The sequence below is a fragment of the Ascaphus truei genome, chromosome 6 (genome assembly GCF_040206685.1).
Source record: "Ascaphus truei isolate aAscTru1 chromosome 6, aAscTru1.hap1, whole genome shotgun sequence".
Lineage (NCBI taxonomy): Eukaryota > Metazoa > Chordata > Amphibia > Anura > Ascaphidae > Ascaphus > Ascaphus truei.
Genome location: NC_134488.1, coordinates 8,434,373 through 8,461,372, shown reverse-complemented (window position 1 = coordinate 8,461,372; position 27,000 = coordinate 8,434,373). Strand labels below are relative to the sequence as shown.

Here is a 27,000-nt window from a genome sequence, read left to right as displayed (position 1 = left end):
AGAATTATGAACCACACCACAATAATTCGAACAAAATATAGAAACATTTCTCTTCAGTGTGCACAAAGCAGATGTCTGATCATCGCAGCAGCAGCAATTTTTCAGTTGCTGCAAAAATGTGTTTACATCACATGTACAAGGCAGAATAAAGAAAATAGAGGGGCACCTGCTTTAATACGTCCAATTATTGGGGCAGCATTCCAAAGGCATGATGCTTTATTAGAGTGCAATGTGTAAGGATCTTAATGAGATGGATGGCATGGAAAATACACGTGGGGACCCTTGAGATATTCTAGTAATGGGAGGCTCAGTTTGTCAGCATTAGAGTAAGGTTGTTGGCACATAGCTTAAGAATGTAAATTCTTTGTTTTGCCAACTGCCCCTTTCATAGTTTTTCTTTTAAACAAAAAAAGATTTTCCATAATATACACTGCAACCGCTCACATCATCTCTTAGCACAGCAGCCAAATACATAATGAGACTGGGGCTCTCTTTTAACAGAAGAGCTTACCAAGGCAAGCTTGCTAAATTCTGCCTCCCCCTCCCCTTTTGTCACCGGTGATTCACTCTTAAAGTTAAAGTTTTAAAAGAGAGTGAGTATAGTATCTATGGTGAATTTGGATTGCAAAATTAAACGTTTATAAAAATCTTCTGCTGTTAGAAACAAATAAATGACCGTCTAGAAAAATATGATGTGATATGTTTTGCAACATAGTGGATTGGTCGATTATGTGTTGATGTTTGTCAGTTTAAGAATAAAGTTGACTAGTGTGTGCAAGCCATATCTGGCACTCTGCATGGTCATTACCATCTTCTGTTTATCAGTACTAAAATAAACAGATGAAAACTGAAAATGCCATTTTTGTGTTTCAGATTCAGTGCTACCATCCTTGTTCTAAATCACCACCACCACTACTGAAAAGATCAGAATGGGTGTGAAGACATTTACTCACAATTCCCCTGCGCATAGCCAGGAGATGTTGGGGAAGCTAAACATGTTACGCAATGATGGCCACTTCTGCGACATCACTATTCGGGTCCAGGATAAGATCTTCCGAGCACACAAGGTGGTCCTGGCAGCCTGCAGTGAGTTCTTCCGGACCAAGCTAGTGGGCCAGGCAGAGGAGAACAATCAGTGTGTTCTGGACTTGCACCATGTCACCGTCACAGGATTTATCCCACTCTTGGAATACGCATACACTGCAACCTTGTCCATCAACACAGAGAACATTATTGATGTGTTGGCTGCCGCAAGTTACATGCAGATGTTCAATGTGGCAAGCACCTGCTCAGAGTTCATGAAGTCCAGCATTTTATGGAACACACAGCAGGAGAAGGTGCTGGACACGGGGCAGGAAAACCCTGGCAATTGCAATAACTTCCGGGATGGCAGCCTCTCTCCAGTCTCCTCGGAATGCAGTGTTGTGGAGAGGACCATTCCCATCTGTCGTGAATCCCGCCGCAAGCGTAAAAGCTACATTGTTATGTCACCAGAGAGCCCGTTGAAATGCAGCACACAGACAAGCTCTGCACAAGTTCTAAATCCTACAGCTTCCTACACAGAGACAAGGAATCAGCCCGTGGACTCATCACATGCCTTCCCTTGGACTTTTCCCTTTGGTATAGACCGAAGGTTGCAGTCGGACAAGGTGAAGCAGGTAGAGTCCAGAACATTAGAACTGCCCGGCCCTTCTGAAGTTGCTCGGAGGGTAACAGATTATGTGGCCTGTGAAAGCACCAAGGTAAATTCTCCTTTGGTGATGGAGGATGATGTCAGAGTCAAAGTGGAAAGGTTGAGCGATGAGGAGGTGCATGAGGAAGTATCTCAGCCTGTAAGTGCATCTCAGAGCTCAATGAGTGACCAGCAGACCGTCCCTGGAAGTGAACAAGTGCAGGAAGACCTGCTAATCAGTCCACAGTCGTCTTCCATAGGTCAGTCAGATTTGGGTAACTTCATGTTTTTAACAGATTTAGTGCCAACAGAAAACATTTCCAGTCATGAAGTAATGGTTGTGTTGTCTCTTGATAGGTTCATTACATGGTTTGTTACATTTTAATGCATCAATATGCTTTATTTAAAGATTTAGCTATGCACAGGCTTTCAATACCTCACCCATTTCTCCTTCAGAGGAACATAAATAAATCTAATGAGTAGGTGTGAGGTTTCCATAATTTATGTACAATTGAATCTGCAAAGATTAATCTATTAAAAGGTCTATTTGATCTATTAAAAGGTATAACCTGCCACAAACCGTCTGATGTGGCTACTATAAGCGTTATAGTATTTATTAGGTGAAAATGCAGAGCTGTAAGCAGTCAAAGTAAATAATTAATGCACACCTTATGCTAGAACATGGGTGGCCAACGCCAGTGCTCAGGGCCACCATCAGGTCGGGTTGTAAGGATATCCCTTCTAAAGCACAGGTGATGCAATCAGTAGCTCAGTCACCGACTGAAGCAAGGATATCCTTGAAACCTCACCTTGGTGGCCTTGAGGACTGGAGTTGACCACCCCTGCGCTAGAATAAAGAAAGTGGATGTCTCCATATGCGATCAGCCACTGTTGCATAGCCATGTGCAAAAGACAGAATTTGGGCACACGTGACCAAAAATGTGCTAATTAATAAATCAATCTTAATCCAGGTGTCAGTCTTTGGAAAACCCTAAACATAATAAAGATTGGTTTTGCATGATTATCAGTAGACACTTTTCCAGTGAGGTTTTTTGAAAGGGTGATCACACAGTAGACACAAGTAGACACATAGATATATACAGCTCAACCCTGTTATAACGCGATCCGTTACAACGCGGATCCGCTTATAACGCGATGCAAGCGTGGCTCCCAATTTTCGTATTTATGAATACTTTACTACACGATCATTGGTGTCTTAAATACTTTATTGTATAATGCATACAATTGTACATTATTTCTAACGCGGGGGTTGAGCTGTAACATATATATATATATATCTTTTTAAAGAAACTTATCAACGTAATTGCGAAAGAACCAATGTTTCACTTTTCGAAAAATCCTTAATTTTGACCCAAAATAATGTTTCTCTGTATGTCCAATTTATATTAACGCAGTATTTTTTGGTAAGGTACGTTCTAGTTTTTTTATTTTGTAAGCACAGTAAATAGCTAAAAATAAGAGAGCAGCAATGTTCCCTTTTGATAGGGATAAATAGAAGACACATGACCGTGCTTCTAAGTGTCTTTCCACCACACTTGCTCACTTTGCCAATTTAAGTCTCTCTCTTCCACCACATGTGTATTACAAATCCAGGCAGAATGTGTATTGCATTGCATTGCTGATACGTAAGCAAGCAAACATTACATTCATAAGTAATGACTAGTTTGTTTTGTGTTCTTAATGTCCCATTGTTAAGGAATGTTCAACAACTTTTAAAAAGCTGTTTTTCATAGCAAGGCAGAATGCCTTCTTTCAATTTGTTTTTTAACATCTTATAGTGAAATAATATATAACTTTCTATTAGTCTCATCTATGCCATACTGAGCGAAAAATGTACGTTTTCATTCAACTAGTTCCGGTATAGAGCTCTGTGTGGAAACTTGTTTTTCAGGAACAAATTGCTATAATTTGTTTTAAGTTTCCAGGCAAAATGTGTAATAGCCAGAAGTAGGAGTGGCATCATTTTATTGTACCTTCCTATCTGCATTTTGGAATAAAGATGCAGGTCCCGTATAGTAACATTTTGGAGATGGGATAAAGGACATTCCTATGTAATATTCGCTGCGATTTTTAAAGGGCAATCAGTCTTGTTATAAAAAAAATGTATCACATCAACGTCATTGTCTTTGTTTGAAAGATTCAATAAAAATGTACCTAGTTTAAAAAAAATGAATAGTCCGTTGAATAGCTGTTTGGCTAATTATGGCATCATAATTACTGTCAAGAAACAAAGACTTGTATGACATGTTTAAGGCATCAGTCCCTCTAGATGTAATTAATTAAACATATCACTTCCATCCGTATACTTTGGATTGGCCATTTGATGGTTGTTCCATAAGTTAAATCAGCAATACCACCTAAAATGAATGTCGATTTTTAAAATACGATTGAAAGGCAGTCTATTATTGAAAGGCAGCTCATGGTTTACCTTGGTTCCCGACATTTTAGCTGCCAGTTCCTGTTTTCAAAAAAAAAAAAATATATATATATATTTTCCAAAGATGGCGCTTGCAGTCATCCAGTGGGAAGTCTCAGTGTCATGAGTTGTGTCTTCATGGTGGCCCGCTGCTTGGTGGCGATTGTGTTTCCCCTGGGATGGGGGGGGGGGGTTGTCCACTTTTAATGTTACAATGGTAATCAAATGCTCTTGGGAGGGGGTTATAATGTCTTAATCTCTTCTTGATAAGATTGCATATGGGACATTGTAAAGGTACATTTTTTGTCCATATTCTGTTCTTGTAAAGTACTGTTTATAAGGCGCTATAATAAGTCCAACGGCAAATAGTAGACTAGAATACTGTTCTGAAAATTACATTTTTGATCATTAATTTAATAAACTTGCTGAAAATGAAAACGTATTAATCTTTCACAGGTCACACATAATGCAAATGTTCTCTTTAAGGGTGATAATGTAGTTATAAGGAAGCAAATTACATTGACTATTTTGATAACTATGTGGAATCCCCCCTTAAAGGCCACAAAGTTTAACTGCAACTATTTTACATAGTTACATAGTAGATGAGGTTGAAAAAAGACATAAGTCCATCAAGTTCAACCTATGCTAAATTTAGACAACAGATACTTTATCCTATATCTATACTCACTTATTGATCCAGAGGAAGGCAAACAAAAAAAACCATTAAGGGGAAAATTAATTCCTTCCTGACTCCAAGAATTGGCAATCGGATTAATCCCTGGATAAACATCCTTCCCATGTATACTTATTTGGTACATCCCTGTATACCTTTCCCATCTAAAAAGATGTCCAACTTTTTTTGAACAAATCTATTGTATCTGCCATCACAGTCTCCATGGGTAATGAATTCCACATTTTAACTGCCCTTACTGTAAAGAAACATTTCCTTTGTTGCTGGTGAAATTTCCTTTCCTCCAACCTTAAGGGATGGCCCGAGTCCTTCGTACTGCCCGTGGGATGAATAGTTCTTTTGAAAGCTCCTTGTATTGTCCCCGAATATATTTGTATATAGTTATCATATCCCCTCTTTGACGCCTCTTTTCTAATGTAAATAAATCTAATTTAGCTAGCCTCTCCTCATAAGTTAGATTGTCCATCCCCTTTATTAATTTGTTGGCTCTTCTCTGCACTCTCTCTAGTTACATAATGTCTTTTCATAGGATTGGTGCCCAAAATTGTACTCCATATTCAAGGTGTGGTCTTACTAGTGCTTTGTAAAGGGGCATAATTATGTTTACTTCCCTTCCATCCATTGCCCGTTTGATGCAAGATAAGATCTTGTTTAAATTGCAGAACGTATAGTATACAGTGGCGAAAAAAGGTTTATGAACCCCTTAGGATTTTCACATATTTGAAAGCTAAAATGTTATTAGATCTTAGTCTAAGTCCTAATGATAGATACAGATAACCTGGTCAAATAAATGACACAAAAACATGATACTTTTTCAACATTTATTTATCCAGAAATTATTCAACATTCAATATTCATGTGTGAAAAAGTATGTGACCCTTTGGATTCAGTACCTGGTGGCGCCCTCTTGAGCAGCAATGACTTCAACTTAGCGTTTCCTCTAACAGGTGGTCAGTCTCTCACATTGGTTTTGAGGAATTTTGAATAATTCCTCCTTACAAAACTGCTCAAACTCAGTGACATTTGAGGGTTTCCCATAGACAGCTCGCTTTAGCTCCTGCCACAATATTTTGATGGCATTTAGGTCCAGACTTTGACTATGCCATTCTAGAATGCGGCATTTCTTCTTCTGCAGCCATTAGTTTGTAGATCTGTTTATATTTAGGATCATTGTCTTGATGCATGAACCACTTTTGCTTTTGCTTGAGCTCGGATGGATGGCCTGACATTCGCCTCTAGAATCTTCTGATACAATGTTGAATTAATGGATGCGTCAATGATGCAAGATGTCCATGTTCCGAGGCAGCAAAGCAGCCCCAAACCATCACACTCCCACCACCAAGATTGACAGTCGGGATGAAGTTCTTCGGTTCAAACGCTATGTTTGGTTTTTGCCAACTATAACGTTTCTCATTGAGGCCAAAAAGTTCTACCTTTGACTCGTCTGTCCAGAGAACATTTTTCAAGAAGCCTTGTGGATCATCTATGTGCTCTTTGGTGAACTTCAGACAAGCAGCAATGTTATTTTTAGAGAGCTGTGGTTTACTCCTTGCTATCATTCCATGAACACCTTTCTTGTTCAGTCTGTTTTTTATAGCTACATAGTAGATGAGGTTGAAAAAAGACTTACGTCCATCACGTTCAACCTATGGTAAATTTAGACAAATGATACTTTATCCTATATCTATACTTATTGATCCAGAGGAAGGCAAACTGAAACCCCAATGTCATCCAATGATATTTCATAAGGAGAAAAATAAATTCTTTCCTGACTCCAAGAATTGGCAATCGGATTAATCCCTGGATCAACATCCTTCCCATGTATACTTATTTGGTATATCCCTGTATACCTTGCCTTTCTAAAAAGATGTCCAACTTTTTTTGAACAAATTTATTGTATCTGCCATTACAGTCTCCATGGGTAATGAATTCCACATTTTAACTGCCCTTACTGTAAAGATCCCTTTCCTTTGTTGCTGGTGAAATATGCTTTCCTCCAACCTAAAGGGATGCCCCCGAGTCCTTTGTACTGCCCTTGGGGTGAGTAGTTCATTTGAAAGCTCCTTGTACTGTCCCCGAATATATTTGTATATACTGTAGTTATCATATCCCTTCTTAGACGCCTCTTTACTAATGTAAATAAATCTAATTTAGCTAGCCTCGCCTCATAAGTTAGATTGTCCATCCCCTTTATAATTTGGTGGCTCTTCTCTGCACTCTCTAGTTCCAGAATGTCTTTTCTAAGGAGTGGTGCCCAAAATTGTATTCCATATTCAAGGTGTGTTCTTACAAATGCTTTGTAAAGGGGCATAATTATGTTTACGTCCCTTCCATCCATTGCCCGTTTAATGCAAGATAAGATCTTGTTTGCCTTTGCAGCTACTGCATGACTTTGGGCACTATTGCTAAGTCTGCTATCTACAAGCACTCCTAAATCCTTCTCCATCAAGGATTCCCCCAATTTATCCCCATTTAATGTGTAAGTCACCAGTTTATTTTTGCATCCTAAATGCATAACCTTACATTTATCTGTATTAAACCTCATCTGCCATTTACCTGCCCACGTTTCCAGTCTCTTCAAGTCCTTCTGGAGAGAAATGACATCCTGCTCTGATTCTATTACCTTACACAATTTAGTATCATCAGCAAATATAGAGACTTTGCTCTCGCTGCCAACCTCAAGATCATTAATAAACAAGTTAAAAAGCAGTGGTCCCATTACTGATCCCTGAGGTACTCCACTCACGACCTTAGCCCAACCTGAAAAAGTTCCATTTATGACAACCCTCTGTTGTCTATCTTTAAACCAGTTTTCAATCCAGGTGCATATATTATTACTATAATGAGTCCAATTTTCTTTATTTTGTACACCAACCTCTTGTGTGGAACCGTATCAAAAGCCTTTGCAAAATCCAAGTAGACCACATCAACTGCATTACCCTGGTCTAAATTCCTACTTAATTTTTTGATTGATTGTTCCCTGGTAAACACAGAGGCAAAGAATTTGTTTAATACCTCTGCTTTTTCCTTATCTCCAATAATCTGCCTGCCCATCTCACACTAAAAGGGTCCTATATTTTCTTTTCTAATTTTTTGTAATTAAGGTACTTTAAGAACTTTTTAGGGTTCATCTTACTTTCTATTGCAATCCTTTTTTCATTATCCATTTTTGCTGATTTGCTTGCCCTTTTGCAATTTTTGTTACATTCCTTATAATTCTGATACGATATTTCTGTCCCTTCTGACTTAAAGAATCTAAATGCCTTCTTCTTCTTTTCTATTTCCTCCCCTACCTGTTTATTTAGCCACATTGGTTTTTACCTATTTCTTTTATACTTATTACCCAAGGTTATACACTGATAAATGTGCTTTTCTGACAATGTTTTAAAGACTGCCCATTTATCTTCTACATTTTTCCCTGCAAAAACATCATCCCAGTGTATTACTTGTAGATTATACCTCAGTTTATTAAAATCTGCTTTTCTAAAGTCTAAGGTCTTTGTTAAACCCAAGTAATCTGTGTTTTTATAATTTATTACAAATGCGACCATGTTATGATCACTGTTACCCAAATGTTCCAGGACTTGAATATTTGTTATTACTTCTACATTGTTTGATATTACCATATCCAGTACTGCCTCTCGCCTGGTTGGTTCCTCAATAATTTGGGTTATATAATTGTCTTTAAGCACCCCCAAAAACCTCTTTCCTTTTGTTGTAATGCTAATCTCATTGCCCCAGTCCATGTCTGGATAATTAAAATCCCCCATTATGCAAAAATGACTCAGTTTTGATGCCTTCTCCATTTGCAAAAGTATTTTAGTTTCCTCTATCTCACCGATATTTGGTGGTTTATAGCATATCCCTACAAACATTTTCTTTATACTTTTCCCTCCACTGCTAATTTCTACCCACAAGGTCTCTACATTTTTATCATTCCCATCATAAACATCATCCCTTTATAATAGGTTTTAGATCCGGTTTAACATATAAACATACTACACCACCTCTTCTATTTGCTCGATCCTTCCGAAAAAGGGAATAACCCTCTAAATTAACTGTCCAGTCATGAGTTTCATCCCACCATGTTTCAGTAATGCCTATGATATCATACTGCTCCCTTGCAGCTATTAATTCAAGCTCCCCCATTTTATCTGTCAGGCTTCTTGCATTAGCAAGCATGCATTTAATTTTTTTTTCAGCCTGTACTATTATCTTATCTGCTCCTTCCTTTCTGCTCCGACTTGGTTTAGTCTTTAGAAGTTTTCTAGTATTATCTCTATTTACTATGGGTGTCTCACTGCTTGTCAAACTTGCACTTGCCCCCATTCTACCTCCATACCACCTTGTATCCTCATCAATTCCATTTAGTTCATTATCTGTTTCATTCCCCTCCCCCCTCCATCCTAGTTTAAAATCTCCTCCAACCTTTTTAGCATTCTCCCCCCTAGCACAGAAGATCCCTCTTCATTGAGGTGCAATCCGTCCCTAGAATATAGATGGCATCTCTCAGAAAAGTAGTCCCAGTGCTCTAAAAACCCAAACCCCTCCTTCCTGCACCACTTTCTTAGCCATGCATTAACCTCCCTGATCTCTGACTGTCTCCCTGCGGTAGCGCATGGCACTGGTAGTATTTCAGAAAATACTTCCTTAGGTCCTTGCCTTAAGCTTTTGGCCTAGATCCCTGTAATCATTTTTTAGTACCCTCCATCTTTCTCTAACTTTGTCATTGGTGCCAACATGTACCAAGACCGCCGGGTCAATCCCAGTCCCCCTAACAATCTGTCTACCCGATCCGCAATGTGCCGAACCCGAGCACCCGGAAGACAACAAACTGTTTGTTCATGCGGTAATGGCAACAGATTGCCCTATCTACCTTACTAATAATGGAGTCCCCTACCACCACACTCTCTATGCGGCCCGCGATGACTCCGGCCGGGCGCAAGTTAATTAAATAAATAATTTTAAAAAATGGCGGCGTTTCATCCCTCCCTCCCTGCCCCCGGGTTTTGCGGTGCGCGGGGGCAGCAGCAGCATGAGGAGGAGGATGCAGCCGTGAGTATTTTTTTTTTTTCAATAGGAGGATGCCGGGGGGCGGGTTGGAGGTCAGAGCATGCCGGGGGCAGGGCTTAGTACCGGGGAGAGGATGTGCTGATCTAAGGTGTGTGTGTGTGTGTGTGTGTGTGTGTGTGTGTGTGTGTGTGTGTGTGTGTGTGTGTGTGTGTGTGTGTGTGTGTGTGTGTGTGTGTGTAACGGGCTGGTGAGGGGTGGGTGTGGAAAACGGGCTGGTGGGGGGGGGGCTGCTGACATGTGAGGGGAGGGTGGGCTGCTGACGTGAGGGGTGGTGGGCTGCTGACATGTGAGGAAGGGTGGGCTGCTGACATGTGAGGGGGGTGGGCTGCTGACATGTGAGTTGCAGGGGGGGAGTGATGTGAGTTGCAGGGGGGGGAGAGAGTGATGTGAGTTGCAGGGGAGGGGGAGAGTGATGTGAGTTGCAGGGGGAGGGTGTGATGTGAGTTGCAGGGGGGGAGAGAGTGTCATATTGAGGGGAGGGGGAAAGAGTGTCATATTGAGGGGAGGAGGAGAGAGTGTCATATTGAGGGGAGGAGGAGAGAGTGTCATATTGAGGGGAGGGGGAGAGAGAGTGTCATATTGAGGGAAGAGAGACATGGGGGGGATGCTGACTTGTGGGGGGATGCTGACATGGAATGGGCTTTGGGGATGTGGAGGGGGTATTGTGTGTTTGATGTGGAGGGGGGTATTGTGTGTTTGATGTGGAGGGGGGTATTGTGTGGGTGAGGGGGAGAGATGGGGGTATGAGAGATAGATGGTGAGTATCGTAAAGGTTGATAGTGAGGGGTTCTGGGGGAGATATGAGGATGATGATGATGAGAGGTGCTGGAGGAGAGATGATGATGATGATGATGATGATGATTTAACCCGTGCGGCCCAAATTTTTTTTCCTTGGAGCAGTTCGGCCCTTCTCACTTTACGAGTTGGGCAGGCCTGCTCTAAATGAACTGCCCAGTCATGAGTTTCATCCCACCATGTTTCAGTAATGCCTATGATATCACACTGCTCCCTTGCAGCTATTAATTCAAGCTCTCCCATTTTATCTGTCAGGCTTCCTGCATTAGTAAGCATGCATTTAAGTTTGTTTTCAGCCTGTACTATTATCTTATCTGCTCCTTCCTTTCTGCGCCCACTTGGTTTAGTCTTTAATAGTTTTCTAGTATTATCTGTATTTACTATGGATATCTCACTGCTTGTCAAACTCGCACTTACCTCCATAACCCTTTGTTTCCTCTTCTATTCCATTTAGTTCATTATCTGTTTCATTCCCCTCCCCCCTCCATCCTAGTTTAAAATCTCCTCCAACCTTTTTAGCATTCTCCCCCCTAGCACAGAAGATCCCTCTTCATTGAGGTGCAATCCGTCCCTAGAATATAGATGGCACCTCTCAGAAAAGGAGTCAGAGTGCTCTAAAAACCCAACCCCCTCCTTCCTGCACCACTTTCTTAGCCATGCATTAACCTCCCTAAGTTGAGTCATGAACACTCACATTTGCCAAGGTGAAGATCCTTGGATCCATTTGTAGACAATATGTCTGACAGTGGATTGGTAGAGCCCTAAATCCTTTGAAATGATTGTGTAGCTCTTTCTAGACTGACAAGAATCAATAACTGTTTTTTTGTGAGGTCCTCATAAATTTATTTTGATTGTGGCATGACCTGTTTCAACACACCTGTATGGTGAAGACCAAACTCACAAAGTTCCTGATCTTTACATAGTGTGGGGCCTCCCAAACTCAAACCTGAAGATCAACCTAATTATTTAAACACCTGATTCTAATGATCCCCTTTCATTTAGCTGATAAAACCAGGGTTTCACTGACTTTTGCACATACACTGGCTCTTAATTACTTATAGTTTGTCTAATTCATACATCATTTTGTTTCAAAAGACATTGGTTAATATAAATCCTATAGGATATTTAAGAAAAGCCTGTTTTTGATTCAAGAAGGTTATGGTAAAACTATAGAATTTCCGTAATTATCATTGGGCTTTACAAACGTTTTCTCGCTCATCTCAGCCTAAGAGCTCACTGAGAAAATAATGTTGAAGGAATTCTAAAGATGTGGTGATGGGGGCTGAGTTTTAAAGTTTTGTTTGTTTGTTTGTTTTAAATCACAATCCGACTTTCTTTAAGAATTGTAAAAATGTGTTTACATATTTACCTTTCTGTAGTGGAAACATACCAGATAGTATAAAAATAAAAGACGTAATCAAAGGGATTTAAGTGTTTTAGCAGCTGTAATTATACCAGAGAAGTTTCTTGCAGGCGGTGGTACATTTTAAAGCAGAATTCCCCCGCCCCTTCCCCTAAAAAAAACATTTTATATATATATATATATATATATATATTTTTTTTTATTATTATTATTTTATTTTTTAAGCGTAGCTGATCTGGGGACACCCCTGTACTTGAGATGTGTCGTTTTTTTTGTGCTGGTGTGTTACACAACAACTTTAAACAACTACATACATGGCCTAAATTGCAATGTCAAAGTTGCAGCTCTTTTTGGGCTGCCCCAGTTTGAGGATATCGAAGAAGAAATGTTTTATTCCCCCCCCCCCATCCCGCCTCCTGGACAAAAGGAGTAATATCTTTTTAACCTGGGACCACGGATCATATGGTGATTAAAACTCCCCTCCCTCCTCAAGAAAACAGACAGCACGTATTGTTGCTTTAATGTTCTGTCATTATTTCAGTCTAACTCAAGTCATTCACTGCTCTCTGACCTATGAAACCCCATAACATTAATAATCTGTCTGAGTCATGTCCTAGAAGAGGCATGAAAAGGTCAATTTAAACAATTTCAGGAGCAGTGGAACAAGTTTGCCAAAGTATTTTCTTTGAAATGACGAGCTACTTTTAACAAGCAAAGAAATGACAAACTGATGTGCTATCTTTTCACCCTGGTGCAGGCTCCATCGACGAAGGGGTCAGTGAAGGGCTACCCACACTGCAGGGCACTGCCAGCACCAACGTTCATGCAGACGATGACGACCGGTATGTCCCTGCATAGTGTGCACGCTGTTCCACAATGTTTGGCTATATATAACACGCTCCATTCAGAGGCCTTGGCTGGGCCACATAAACGTATAATGCTTGTTTTTTTTGTCATCTTGCTCTATTACTGTACTATCAGCGGAGAGTCGGCTTTTAAATGGCTCAAAACCTTGTTATCAATGTACCCTTTTAGATAACCTCATAGGAACCACTCAAGCAAGGTTGGGCAATTAATCAAGACACTGAAGAACTTGTAATAAAAACGTTTGCTTCCAAGATGCATGTTGATAACATTTTAGGTGTTAGAATACCTACTGTATCATACATTATGAATCGCATATTGCTCGGAGTAAATAATGTTCTTCAGCTACGTTACAGCTAAAATAAGTTGTAAACTGGGGTATCAACCTGTAAAAGCAAGGCAAACATATTGCGCTATCCATCTGTATTATATAAGAAAGTATAGTTTCAAAGCATGAATATAGTAGTAACAAAAAACAGCTATGAGTACATTCACGTCTCAGACATAATTAGAACAGAAAATAAGGCGTGAATAATCGAACCTTAAAATGTGAAAATATATAAACAGAATAGCAAAATTTTCAATAATTGTCCACCCCAATCTCTTTATTTTGTCCTCTTCAGACTTTTCTTCAAAATATACACCTCCGAGTGGAGGGGAAATGAAATATATATAGATATATAGTGTAGTCCCAGAGCTCTTGAGTGGCAGAATACAGATCTAATTATAGTTCACGCGCATTTACATAGTGTAGTAACGACTTTATAATAACTTAAACCAGTGATTCTAGATGCAGGTCACCAACACTTCTTTCTAAGGGAAGAGAATATAGTGTACTACTTCAGGAATTTGAATATAAATTCAAAGACTTATTTATTGCACTGACAAGGATAAAAAAAACATTATTACATGTAAGGATAAATCTTGCCCGGTAAAGCGTGCTTTGTGCGTTTCAAGCTCCCTCCGCCACCACTCAAGACTCTTGGCGCGACGTCCGGTCCTTCAATTCAATGGAAGAACTCCTGAAAAATGTTTTGTCATGGTTACTTCACCAGGGTTGTCACCTATGGGGTGACTGCCCCTATTTATTGCTCTCACTTTTTATTAATCTGTTAACCCCTAAATGGCCAGCTGTAATGATTAATGACAGCACTTAACAGAAGGTGTACAGTCCTTCAACTGTCTGCTGGTCCTTCCAACTTATTGCAGGCTGCATGGGTATTCTAGGAGATAGATAGTTGGTTTAAGAAGGACCGTATAAGAGAACATATCAGGAATATTGAAATTGGTTTGACAACACACTGTGTATCAAACCATTTCAATAGTTAACATGGAAAAAGTCCTCAAGGTTTAAAATGTTGTGTTTTAGACAAAATGAACATAGAGAGGAGGGGATAGCCTAAATAAAACGGATAATCCCTTCCAGAAAGAAACATTCTGGATTTGTAAAAACATTTAACACCAATGCTTCTTAATGTAGATAATGACTTGGGTTGCTTTCTGTTTTGAGCACACAGAGAATTACCAGTATTATTTAGAATTGTTCTAGTAATTAAAAATATGTTTGATTATTCATTTTTTTATAATTGTTTTAATTGATATATACATACAGTAATATATCTATATATATATATATATATATATATATATATATATATACACATATATATATATATATATATATATATATATATATATATATATATATATATATATATATATATATATATATATATACACACATGAAATTCAGTCAGCACACTGTAGTTGAAAATGTTGTAATAGCAGATGCTAGTCCCATAGAGAGTAAATATGATACGGACCAATCCAAAGACCAGTAAAGAGACAGCAGACCGCACAGGGTTAATCCAATAGTATGTTGTGAATATATACTATTGGATTAACCCCGTGCGGTCTGCTGTCTCTTTACTGGTCTTTGGATTGGTTCGTATCATATATATATATATATATATATATATATATATATATATATATATGTATAATGTAATACATTTAAAATTTAATGTTCAATACAGCTCATATGAAATATGAAGAGTAAAGGATATATTGAATGTCTTATTATATTTCATATTTTATTTGTATGGGTATGATGTGCCTATTGCTTCCATTAAGCAGACTTTTCATTTCTTTATTTTCTCATATATATGTATGTATATATAATATATCTGTGTAGTCCTATGTTTGTATTATTGTTTATGTATATTTATTTTTATATACAAATTCAAATATGTATAATGGTTGTGTTAGCTAATATATATATATATATATATATATATATATATATATAAAGACAAATATAATATATATATTTGTCTATAGAGCAATGTCGTCTTTAATAATTATAGCTGGCCATTTAGGGGTTAACAGAGCTAATAAGAAGTAAGGGCTATAAATAGGGACAGACAAGCATATAAGTCACACCCTTGATGAAGTAAACTTGACAAAACACATTGGGTGAGGTTCTCCATGGAATCACTGGAGCAGAAATCACGAGAGTCAAGTAATATGTGCTGAGGACGCTAACATTTGCAGGGCAAGATTTACCCTTGAATGTTGTAATGGGCGTACATGTTTTTTAATGCTTGTTCGTGAAATAAATCACAATTTATATTCTAATTTCTGACTACTACACTATATCCTCTTTTTTTCTTCTCTTTTCTTGGAAAGTAGAGTTGGTGACCTGCATCCAGAATTACTGAAAGTTATTATGGGCTGTTACCACACTATTTAAATGTGAGTGCACTATAATTAGATCAAAATTTTGCCACTCGAGCACTGGGGACTACTACACAATTATTTATATTTCTGTTTGCTTTTTCCCCTCATTTATGTGCACTTCTGGACATACAGTGCGTTCACTACAGCTAGGGGCTCTGGGTAATGGCTTGGAAATGACCATTCATGGGGGGGGGGGCAGGGGTGAGATGTATCAATGTAAAGAAGTGTGCACAGAAAAATGTGTTTTGACTCATTGTTCCATTTTTTACTAGCTTTTGTGTCAAATGTAAGAAATTGTTTCTCACATTTGATGCAAAACAAATTATGGTGAGTAAAAAAAGTGATAAAAACCCTCTACGGTACAGTGTACAGCAATTAAAAAAAACTTGGGTCCCTTTGCATGTCTTAGACAGGTCTGTAACACTGCCTTTCCCCATGATATCTTAGCATACAATGCTTCCACTGTAGCCAGGGATTCTGGGTAATGACATGCAATCACATTTGATGCAAATTGTTGGCCAGAAAAGATTTCGCCACGGCAGATTTTATTGAAACAAATACAAGGTAAAAAAGTGATACACGAAGATGCAGTTTTTCATACATATCATGATGTGTAATATCGCAGGCATAAGCTTATAGGGGTCCTTGTCAAAATGGATTTGAAGCAAAGGGTGACACTGTGATCATTTGCACGTCATTTCCCAGAATCCCTAGCTGCAGTGGAAGCATTGTATGCTAGGAAATAATGCAGGGTATGTTCAAAAAGTGGTCCTGGCGCTCAAGTACTAGGTCCTGACGTAATAATGTTGTTGAATAATGAAACCGGAGAGCATGATCTTATGGGGTATATGAATCCACGGATTACTGATGTCAGTAGTTTATCAATGAAATTCCTAATAAAAGGACAAATACTCCCTGAAGGTGACGAGTGGCATATAACTACACCCTTCCCCTCCTCATTAGGATAGTCCATAGGGCAAAATCATTAAGTACTCACTGTGTTACCCCAGCACAGTCTCCTCAGGCGTGCAGCCGATGTAAAGTCTAGAAATATCCCAAAAAAGATAGTACAGCGCACAGCAAACAGAGCGCAGGGTCCAGAAAATAAAAATCAATTTATTAGAAAAGCATTAAAAAAAAACAGAGGTTGCAACACTCCTACGCGGTTCGTGCGGTATGAACTTTATCAAGGAGTCTTTCAAGGGACACCTTGATAAAGTGCATAGACGTTTAGAAGTGCATAGAAGTTTGCTGTGGCTGTACTATCTTTTTGGGGGGGATATTTAGGAAATAATGCAGACCTGTCTGAGACCTGTGAATGTCTCACAAGTGATATTTGTATTTGCTGTATACATCTCATTGTAATCTGTGTCATGTAACGCCTCCTATTGATACTCTCTAAATGGCACATGGCACTAAACTCGGAGGAAAGAGCTTGATACGTTGACACAAAGAGACCAGATGAAAATGACCCAATTTGCATGCGTTTTGCTTCGAATGTGCTGTTTCAAACTGCTTTTAAAGCAAAGCCTGGTCATAGAAATGTATGACCAGCAAACATACTCACAAACACTGTTTTGACCTCTGGTGTTTACATACCTGGTATGTGACCATGAGTAGTTTCACAATAGCCATCAAGCACACATTAGCATGTCTAGCACTAAATGTCCTTTGTGACGTTCAGGATGCATTGCCACTGTGTAGCTTCACCAACCGATACGTTGTAGGTTGTGATACTTTTTTAAGGAACCAACATTCCATTTCTTCAGCGATCAAATTATACTGTGCTGAGCGTTTTATTTTTTCTAGTTTTGAGAGTACTGAAGTCCTATTTTTTCCTAGATTGTTCTTTCCAGGTTGTGTGTTCTGGTGTAGCATGTGTGCACCTCACATATGGTTTTGTTTAAATTATTTTTGATGCATCAATTTTCAAGCATATGGTATGTTAGAACATTGTTGAATTAGTTTTGGGTATCAGTTTCTTGCATGTGTTTGTTGCCTGTTTCTTTGTGAAATGAAAAGGTGAATGTGTTCTGTTCAGTGAAGAAATGGATTTGTCTTTCACCAAGCTGGCTGTCTTTGACCGAGCAAGTAGAAAATTGTCCTGATTGCTCTGGTAGGTGCAGCTGGTAAAAAAAAATGTGGACTGTCTAATAAAGCCAAGTGATATTCATAAAAAAATTCCCTTTAGATTGGAGAATGTCCAGTACCCATACCAGCTGTACTTGGCTCCCTCTACCAGCAGCACAGAACGGCCCAGTCCAAATGGGCCAGACAGACCTTTCCAGTGCCCCACCTGCGGTGTACGCTTCACTCGGATCCAGAACCTGAAGCAGCACATGCTCATACACTCTGGTAAGTTCCTAATCAGTACTGTTCCTGGTGATTCCTAGATCCTTGCTGCTCCAGTTATGTTTCTTCCTGTTGATGTTTACCTGTCTTCTACATTTTAAATGTATGTTCCACTGAAACTGTTATAATCTATCTCTTGAATTTATATTTTTCTAACACTGTTAATGTTAACTATTCAAATGCAGAGGCACTCCCCACAAAGAAAGGCTTGCCACTGCATCTCAAATCAACTCTTCAGTACACCATGTTAATCATTCTGTATATGCCTATTCATAAACACAAGGTCCTGGTACGCAGCCAAACTGAATGGTCTGGTTTGGTTTTTTTAACCTCAATCCTGCCAGCCAGCTCATTGTGATGAATATATACCTACGTAACTTTACAGGGCAGGACTCCGATATTGTTATGTGAAACTTCTCAGCTGACACTAGCACTTACAAAAATCTCATAGGGAAAAACAGTCTGCATGGTGACACAGCTTGAAACAGAAGTGATGTGATGTACCGGAAGTGACGTCATTGTAGTTTGTTGGCTGCCTGCTGGGAGTTGTAGTTCTAGGCACTGTACTTCAGTCTCTCTAAGCTGTCCAGTACTAAAAGTAGCACTAACACACGTGTGTGTGTGTGTGTGTGTGTGTGTGTGTGTGTGTGTGTGTGTGTGTGTGTGTGTGTGTGTGTGTGTGTACATGAGCATAAATATAGAAGTGCAAATAGCAAACATTTTAGAAATGTACCATTTATAGTAACTATTTTTATAAAATACGTTTGTGGTGTTTGTGTGTGTGTGTGTGTGTGTGTGTGTATGTTTGCTATTTGCACTTCTATATTTATACACACACATACATATATATTGACATATGTGTGTGTGTGTATTTTGATTGATAGATGTAGAGGTTTCGGTACCGTGTTAGCCGAGCTTAATAATCAAAAAATAAATAGATGATACCGTTCTGTGGCTAACGAAATGCTTTTATTTGTGCGAGCTTTCGAGATACACTGATCTCCTCTTCTTCCGGCGATGTTACAGTGGATAAAGCAAGAGAAGTTTTTACTTAAAAACAGTGCATCCTGGAATGTATCTGAGTGAAGCCTATCCCTCCCCCTGTGCAGAATGAGATTTATGACTTAAGGTGTTAGATCAGGGGAGCGCAAACTTTTTGTGCTGCGCCCCCCTGTCTCTCTGCCCCCGGCTCTCGCGCCCCCCGCCTACCTTCATCCGCGTCAGATGACGCTGCGTGGGCGTATGACGTCAGGTCACATGGTGCCGTGGCGTCTATTGATGCCGTGTTGCCATGACGACGCATCACAGACGGCTGAATCCCGGTAAGTAAACAGTTGCAGGGGCCTCACACGATCCCCCAGCATTTAATTTAAATGCCTGGGGGAAGAGCGCGGGGCCTCTGCAACTGCCTGCGCCCCCCCAGCACAATCTCCCGCCCCCCCTGAGGGTCGCGCCCCCCACTTTGCGCACCGCTGTGTTAGATGTAAGTGTATGTGTGTAAATATACATTTATAAAGAGCCCACAGTGTATTCAGCGCTTTACAAAAGGTGTGTGTGGAGTGGGAGTATATACCAATGGTGTGGGTAGGTGTAGAAATGTAAGAGGGTGTTGCATTACTATTAATGTGTGTAGATACTATGTGGTCCCTATTGGTATATAGGGATAGAATTACATTGTACACTTGTATGTGTAAGAGACAGCTGTGTGTGCATCCATATAGCGCAGTATGTATAGACATTTTTATTTATATACACACACACACACACACACACACTCTTACATCACTAACATTCAGGGACCCTTTAACACCTTAAATCAGGGGTGAGCAAACTTTTTATGCCGAGCCCCCCTTTTCATCCATTAAATTTCTCGGGCCCCCCTGCCTGATGTAATCAAAATCACATGAAAAAAAAACCTTTATTTAAGTAATAATCCCAGAAGAACAGGGCATTACTGGCCAATAATGCCCTGGCTGGAAGAGTTGAAGACCCGAGGCAAAACCGAGGGACTTTAACCCAGCCAGGGCATTATTGGCCAGTAATGCCCTGTTCTGAGGGGATTATTACTATTATAGGCTAAATGTAGGCTTTTTTTAATTTTTCATAAAAAAGATACATTTTTGTAGTCATTGGTTTTTATCAGTGTATATACCTGTGTAGGAAAAAAAGAAGTAAAGTAGAAGATGAGAAGGCTGAGGGGCCGGAGAGAGAGGTTTAGGGGGGGAAGAGAGGTGTAAGGGGGAGGGGGGTGGGAGAGAGGTGAAGGAGGGGGGAAAGAGAAGTGGTGGGGGGGAGGGAGAGAGGTGAGGGTTAAGAGAGAGGTAAGGGGGGGGAAGAGTGAGGTGAGGGGGGAAGAGAGGTGGAGGAGGGGGGAAAGAAGAAGTGGTGGTGGGGAAAGAGGTGAGGGGGGGGCAGAGAGGTGAGGGGGGGGAGAGAGGTGAGGGGGAGGAGAGATGTGAGGGGGGAGAGAGAGGTGAGGGGGGAGAGGGGAGAAAAGGGGTGAGGGGGAGAATTGGGGGGAATGGAGGGGGAGAGGTGGATGGTGGGGGGATGTGGGAGAGAAGTGGGGGGGAGGGAGAGAGGAGGGTTAAGAGAGAGGTAAGGGGGGGAAGAGTGAGGTGAGGGGGGAAGAGAGGTGGAGGAGGGGGGAATGAAGAAGTGGTGGTGGGGAAAGAGGTGAGGGGGAGGAGAGAGGTGAGGGGGGAGAGAGGGGAGAAAAGGGGTGAGGGGGAGAATTGGGGGGAATGGAGGGGGAGAGGTGGATGGTGGGGGGATGTGGGAGAGAAGTGGGGGGGGGGGCTGTGATATTAACTACAACTAAATAAAAAGAAATACAAATAACCTTACAGTAGCACAGGCAATAGATGTGGTGAGAAACATTACTTTGTTGCAAGCAGTTGGGACACAGCAGCTTCTGACAGCGCTAGCAGCTGTGAGAGAGAGAGAGAGAGAGAGAGAGAGAGAGAGAGAGAGAGAGACTGCGTGTTCAGTGAGATCAGTGAGGAGAGCAGAGGTGCTGCAGTTAAGTTTTAAACTTGCCGGGTTTTTTCTCAGCGCTCCCCCTGCATCTCTGCTTTGTGGTGAGTTGACAAGTTGTCAAAAATGATTCATTCAGTAATGCCCGGAATTCTGACCAATCAGAGGGCAGGGATTTCAGTAATGCCCGGAATTTTACTGCTTTAGCCTATAATAAACGGTATACAATGTAAATACAAATATGTCTAAATACTTACATAATTGAACAGCTCGCACTTGCAAAATTAGGCTGCGTTCGCAAAATTAGGCTGCGTCCATGCTGCCTCTGACATCACCAACTCTTCAAGCATGAGCACAGGGTGTCCTGCATAATTTTGCAAGCACGAACGGGGAAGTGTTTTCACTTTTTAAATTTTTTTTACTATTATTTCTGTACATTCATACTATGATTTGATAAAAATGGCCGCCTACCCTTTCACTTGCAGAGGATCGCAGCGAAGCAGGTTGCCAGCGGAGGAGAGCAGGACAACCGCGCTATTGCAGGGCAGACACCAGAAGGAGGGGCGTTTGACATCACAGCGCTTGGGCGTGCTCCTTCCCCGTACCACTGAGCCCCCGCGCGTGCGCACACACCATTACATGGCCGCCATCTGCACTATCCTGTTCGGTAGCCCGCGTACAACATCTGGCGGCCCGCGCACCCAGGTTTTGCCGTATGCGCCCCCCCTAAATAATCTTGCCCCCCCCAGTTTGCACCGCTGCATTCAATCACCACACCCCCACACACAATCACAGCACAGACACAGCACGTATACTCAATCACAACACACACAGACAACACACTCATCACAACCAACACACATCACAACCAACAGACACAACCAATCACAACACACACACAACGCACACAGTCAATCACAACCAACAAAACAATCACAACCAACACAGACACAACACACGCACAATCACAACAAGCACACAGACAGAACACACACAATCACAACCAACACAGACACTCAATCACAACACACAGAGACAAAACCAACAGACACATCACAGACACAACACATAATCAATCACAACACCCACACACACAGCACACACTCAATCATAACCAACACACACAATCACAACACACAATCACAACACACTCAATCACAACAAGCACACAGACACAACACACACTCAATCAAAACCAACACAACAAACACACTCAATCACAAAATCCACACAAACAGCGCACACACACAATCACACTCAACACAGACACTCAATCACAACACACACAGAGACAAAACCAACAGACACAACGCACACACAATCACAGACACAACACATACTCAATCAATCATAACACCCACACACACAGCACACACTCAATCACAACACACACACTCTTTCCCCGGGGGGAGGGGGAGTACTAAGCATGCTCCTGCTCTGGTTCCCCATGTGCTGCTGAAAACTGGGGCGGGTAGAGTAGGGAAGAGTAGGAGGGGATGTCTATGCACAGGGAAGGCCCCGCCCCCGCAGCAAGCCTGAGAGAAGCAGCACGGAGCTGCTCCTTGGCCGCCCGTGCACATCTCTGCCCACCCCCCCCCCCCCCCAGGGTTCCCGCACGCACCCTGCGCCCCCCAGTTTGCTTACCGCTGCCTTAAATAAATGTCATAAATTGCATACTGCACAGGGGGGAGGGATATACTTCAGTCAGATACATTCCAGGATGCACTGTTTTTAAGTTAAAACCTCTTTTGCTTTATCCATTGTGTAACATCGCCGGAAGAAGAGAAAATAAAAGCATTTAGTTAGCCACAGAACGGTATTGTCTATTCGTTTTTGATTTTATATATATATATATATATATATATATATATATATATATATGCGCACGCACACACACACACCTGGCATAAATATATAAATATAGAAGTGCAAATAGCAAGCATTTTAGAGATGTACTATTTATAATAACATTTTTTTAATATAATATAGCAAACAATTTAAAAATGTACCATTTATAATAAAAAAAGGCAGAAGTGAAAAACATGCAAGGTGTGTAAACATATAACATACATTTTATATAGATTTAATATAATATAGCGTTCGAAGTCAAACTTCTTTGGGTTTTGACAATGATATTGTGTCTTGATTTTTATGCTTTTGTACATTGAATTAAATACTTTTTACAGTTACAGCATTTAGATACTTTACAATCCAAAATATATTTATCTTACTTCAGTTATCATAAGTCAATTATATCATGTATTCCGAGTGATAGTATGGAAATTTCAACACAAAAATAAATTAGACTCTCAAATCTCTCATTGAATTAAAGACCATCACAAATACAATTTCTGCCACAAAACAGTGACAAAGGACAAAGAAGTTTCACTTACAATGCGCGTGCTCAGCACACCACTTTTTGTACTACACCCACAACTCTAATTGCATTTAGTTTCCAATGTGCTACACTTCCTTATATAAAAGTCCTGCACTGTCACATTTGCTCTTTGCCACACAGTTTTCCCAGTGAAGGAAATCTTGTTCTGCCACACGATTATTTTTTACAACACTAGCCCTCAATAAAACACAGCTTTCCCTGTTGACATTGACCCAGAGGTTCTCAACTCCAGTCCCCAAGACCCAAGACCCCCAACAGGTTAGGTTTTCAGAATATCCCTGCTTCAGCACAGGTGGCTCACTGAGCCAGTGATTGAGCCACCTGTGCTGAATTTGGGATATCCTGAAAAAGTAACCGGTTGGGGGTCTTGAAAACTAGAGTTGAGAATCCCGGGGGTAACTAATTTTCTGCTGAAGGAGCCTGCAATGCCTTTAAGAACATCGCATTCCAGGTTTCTCCAGAAATTAAGTGGGTTACCAAGCTACTCCTTTGAACCACAATAAGACATAAAATAGGTGTATTTATCCCCCCTCCCCCTCCTTTTGTCTTCTTTCTTCCCATAGGCATTAAACCATTTCAGTGTGACCGCTGCGGGAAAAAATTCACTCGGGCTTACTCCCTAAAGATGCATCGGCTGAAACACGAAGGTAAACGCTGTTTCCGGTGCCAGATTTGTAGCGCCACATTCACTTCCTTCGGGGAATACAAACACCACATGCGGGTTTCCCGGCACATTATCCGCAAGCCTCGGATATACGAGTGCAAAACATGCGGCGCCATGTTCACCAACTCTGGAAATTTAATCGTGCACCTGAGGAGCCTGAACCATGAAGCGTCAGAGCTAGCAAACTACTTCCAGAGCAGGTGAGGTGCAGCGCAAGAAGGGATCAGAGAATCAGAACTCGGTGCTGGGAATAATATACATTGTAAAAAAAACGGCTTCCCTAAACAGGTTTATTCCTTGTTCACACATCCAGTAGACATCACTTTTTGTTGTAGGGTCCTTGTACATGCATTTCAGACACAGCATAGTCTTGAGCTATATTTGAAAGATAGCATGTTGCAGCTGCCATCGTTCCTTGTAGTGCAGTACTGCAGCAATGACATCTCTTCTCATGACGGCAGCCCTGGGAAGAACATTCTGTGTAGAGCTTGTTAATGTCATTGTTTGTGCAGGACCAGGAGGAATCCCAGTAGACCAAGGGTGCTCAAGACCCCCAACGGGTCTGGTTTTAGGGGTATCCCAGCTTCAGCACAGGTGGCTCTATCAGTGGCTCATGACCCACCTGTGCTGAAGCTGGGATACCCTTAAAACCTGACCTGTTGGGGTGGGTTGGGGAGGCACTTGGAGTTGAGCACCACTGCACTACACAAACAGGCGTAAAGAAGGGGGGAATGGGGAAAGCAAATAGAAGGCGGGATATTAGGAAGGGACTCTTTGTGTTAGTGTGTGGCTGTGTGTAAATGCTTGGGCATTTCTTGTGTGGGCATGTTAACATATGCCTGTCTGCCTGGCAGAGGAATGACTTACGGATGTGGGAGAAAGAGGGGCACAGAAAAAAAGGAAGTACTTTAGAGAATAAAAGAGATGGAAAAAGGGGATTGATGAACAAAGGAAAATGGTGAGGGACATGGTCAGCATGCAAATATGCCAAGGTATGCTAGGATGGGTGTTTTTCAAATTATGGTCAGAAATTTTGCCACTTTGAGAGAATCAGGTTCCGATCTTAACTCATTGGCCCACATTTACTAAACTTTCGGAATGTACTATTTTTTTTGAATTCTGTATTTACAAAGAATTACATATTCATAGGTTATTTGCGATTTTAATCTCATTTGCATACACGAAAAGAAGCATTAAATCGGTGTTAATAGAGCTAACTATGAAAATCAACATTAACTCTTACACATTTGCTTCGCTAGCGCCACTTAACGCAGATGTCTATGTCTGGGGGGGGGGGGCTACAAGGGGTCCGAGATATCACACTTTCCTACCAGAGGGTAATGTCAAGAGCCTCTTAATAAAACCCTATGGCAGAAAATATTGTACAGGCAGTCCTCGTTTTACAACGCTTCGTTTTACAACGAATGGCTTATCCAACGCTATGCAATGCATACCTATGTTCATTTTTACAACGGCAAAATGGCTTATCCAACGCTCTTACGGCGCTTTGCAACGTTGTTTGTATATATAATATATATATACTATATTATATATTATATTTTTATATTATATATTATGTTATATTATATATATAATACAGTATATGCAATATAATTTATGTGTGTGCTGCATATCTTATTGTCTGTGTAAAATATTTTGTGTATTTTAGCATTTAAAATGCCTTCAGGAACGGAACCTTTCATTTAAACAGTGTTCCTATGGGAAAACGTGTTTCACTTTACAACGTTTCGCTATCCAACGCCATTTTGAGTAACGCATTGTGTTGGATAACCGAGGGCTGCCTGTATCCCCTTTGATGCCTTTAGCTACCAGTGGATTGCATAACATCCATATGTGTAAATATTTACGATCCTAAGTGTCCAGCTAGTCATGGGTTGATAACGAGTAGCTGGCCAATTGGATGTCTAAGGGGTTAATAAGTTTAATATTGTTAATATAATGTTTTTTTTCATCCATTCTAGGTTGAATAGTCTTATCTTGCCTATGTCTTTAGTGGTAATTATTTACATAGGCAAGATCAGCCTAACGCCAGCCTGGGGTAGGTTATAAAAGCGAGCATTATTTTTTTGGTGATAGCCATATCGAAGTTTAGTTAGTAACATGTAAAAAGGTAATTAGCTGTTAATTCTTCATTTGCATACATTTCCTTATTTACTAAACAATTTTCATACTAATTCGCTACACTTTTGTTAAATGTAATAAATGCGATGGTAAAAATAACCTCTTTTTAATTTATTTTTTAAACTATGCTGTACCAAACAAGTGTGGTACAGTCGCAGTGAATTTCATCTCCTCCTGATTGCATCAAAGTTAGAACATTTGTGACCTCTGGCGCAAGCTGTAGCATTACAAGCAACTCATATATTTCTCTGACAAACCAACCCTACATTCTTACAATAAATTACAGTGTGGGACAGCACGCATCGCCAATAAGTGTGTGAGCTGCAGTGCATACACATTCACTGCTCTGCTTAAACACAGTCACAGACAGAACAGTTCTTACTATGTTTTAAAAGGTACATGACTGTTTTTCCATAGCTAGGAAGACCCCTCTCCCACTTAGGACCATACTACTGTACAAGTATTGTAGAAATCTTGTGACTAACATTTTAGAGAATCAGAACAACTGTACACAACTGTTTTGTGCACAGAAGGGAGTGTATTGGATATCAACTTCTGGGCACGAAGAGATATCGCTTGTAGGGCATTCTTTTTTAGTGACTTCATTCTGATAGAATGACACATACTTCCTGCACATTCCTTTCGTATTCCTAACAGTTATGAGACATGCTGTCCTCGCAGTCATTTTTATAACCAAAATCTAATTTTGTTCTGCTGTTTGTCACATTTTCAAGTTTAATGTAACTTTCTAGGCCAAGTTATTTGCTGGCAGAATAAATGGGATTTGTGACCTTGTTTTTCCCTCTTCGGGTTATAACGTTGTGTAAATAAACC

General features: G+C 40.4%; 1 protein-coding gene across 6 annotated transcripts in view; it reads left to right on the top strand.

Annotated features, from left to right (window-relative positions):
• ZBTB44 (zinc finger and BTB domain containing 44) overlaps positions 1-27,000 on the top strand; it is an 81,378-nt gene that overhangs the window by 43,340 nt on the left and 11,038 nt on the right. For 3 of the 6 annotated variants that reach the window (XM_075603356.1, XM_075603357.1, XM_075603358.1), the window contains 4 exons: positions 874-1,932; positions 12,789-12,873; positions 17,826-17,989; positions 23,924-24,224. In XM_075603356.1, coding sequence (XP_075459471.1) covers positions 930-1,932; positions 12,789-12,873; positions 17,826-17,989; positions 23,924-24,224 — 1,553 coding nt within the window. In that variant the 5' untranslated portion in view covers positions 874-929. Of the gene's footprint in view, positions 1-873; positions 1,933-12,788; positions 12,874-15,586; positions 15,650-17,825; positions 17,990-23,923; positions 24,225-27,000 lie in introns of those variants that run through there. The other 3 variants (XM_075603359.1, XM_075603361.1, XM_075603362.1) reach the window with 3 other exon arrangements.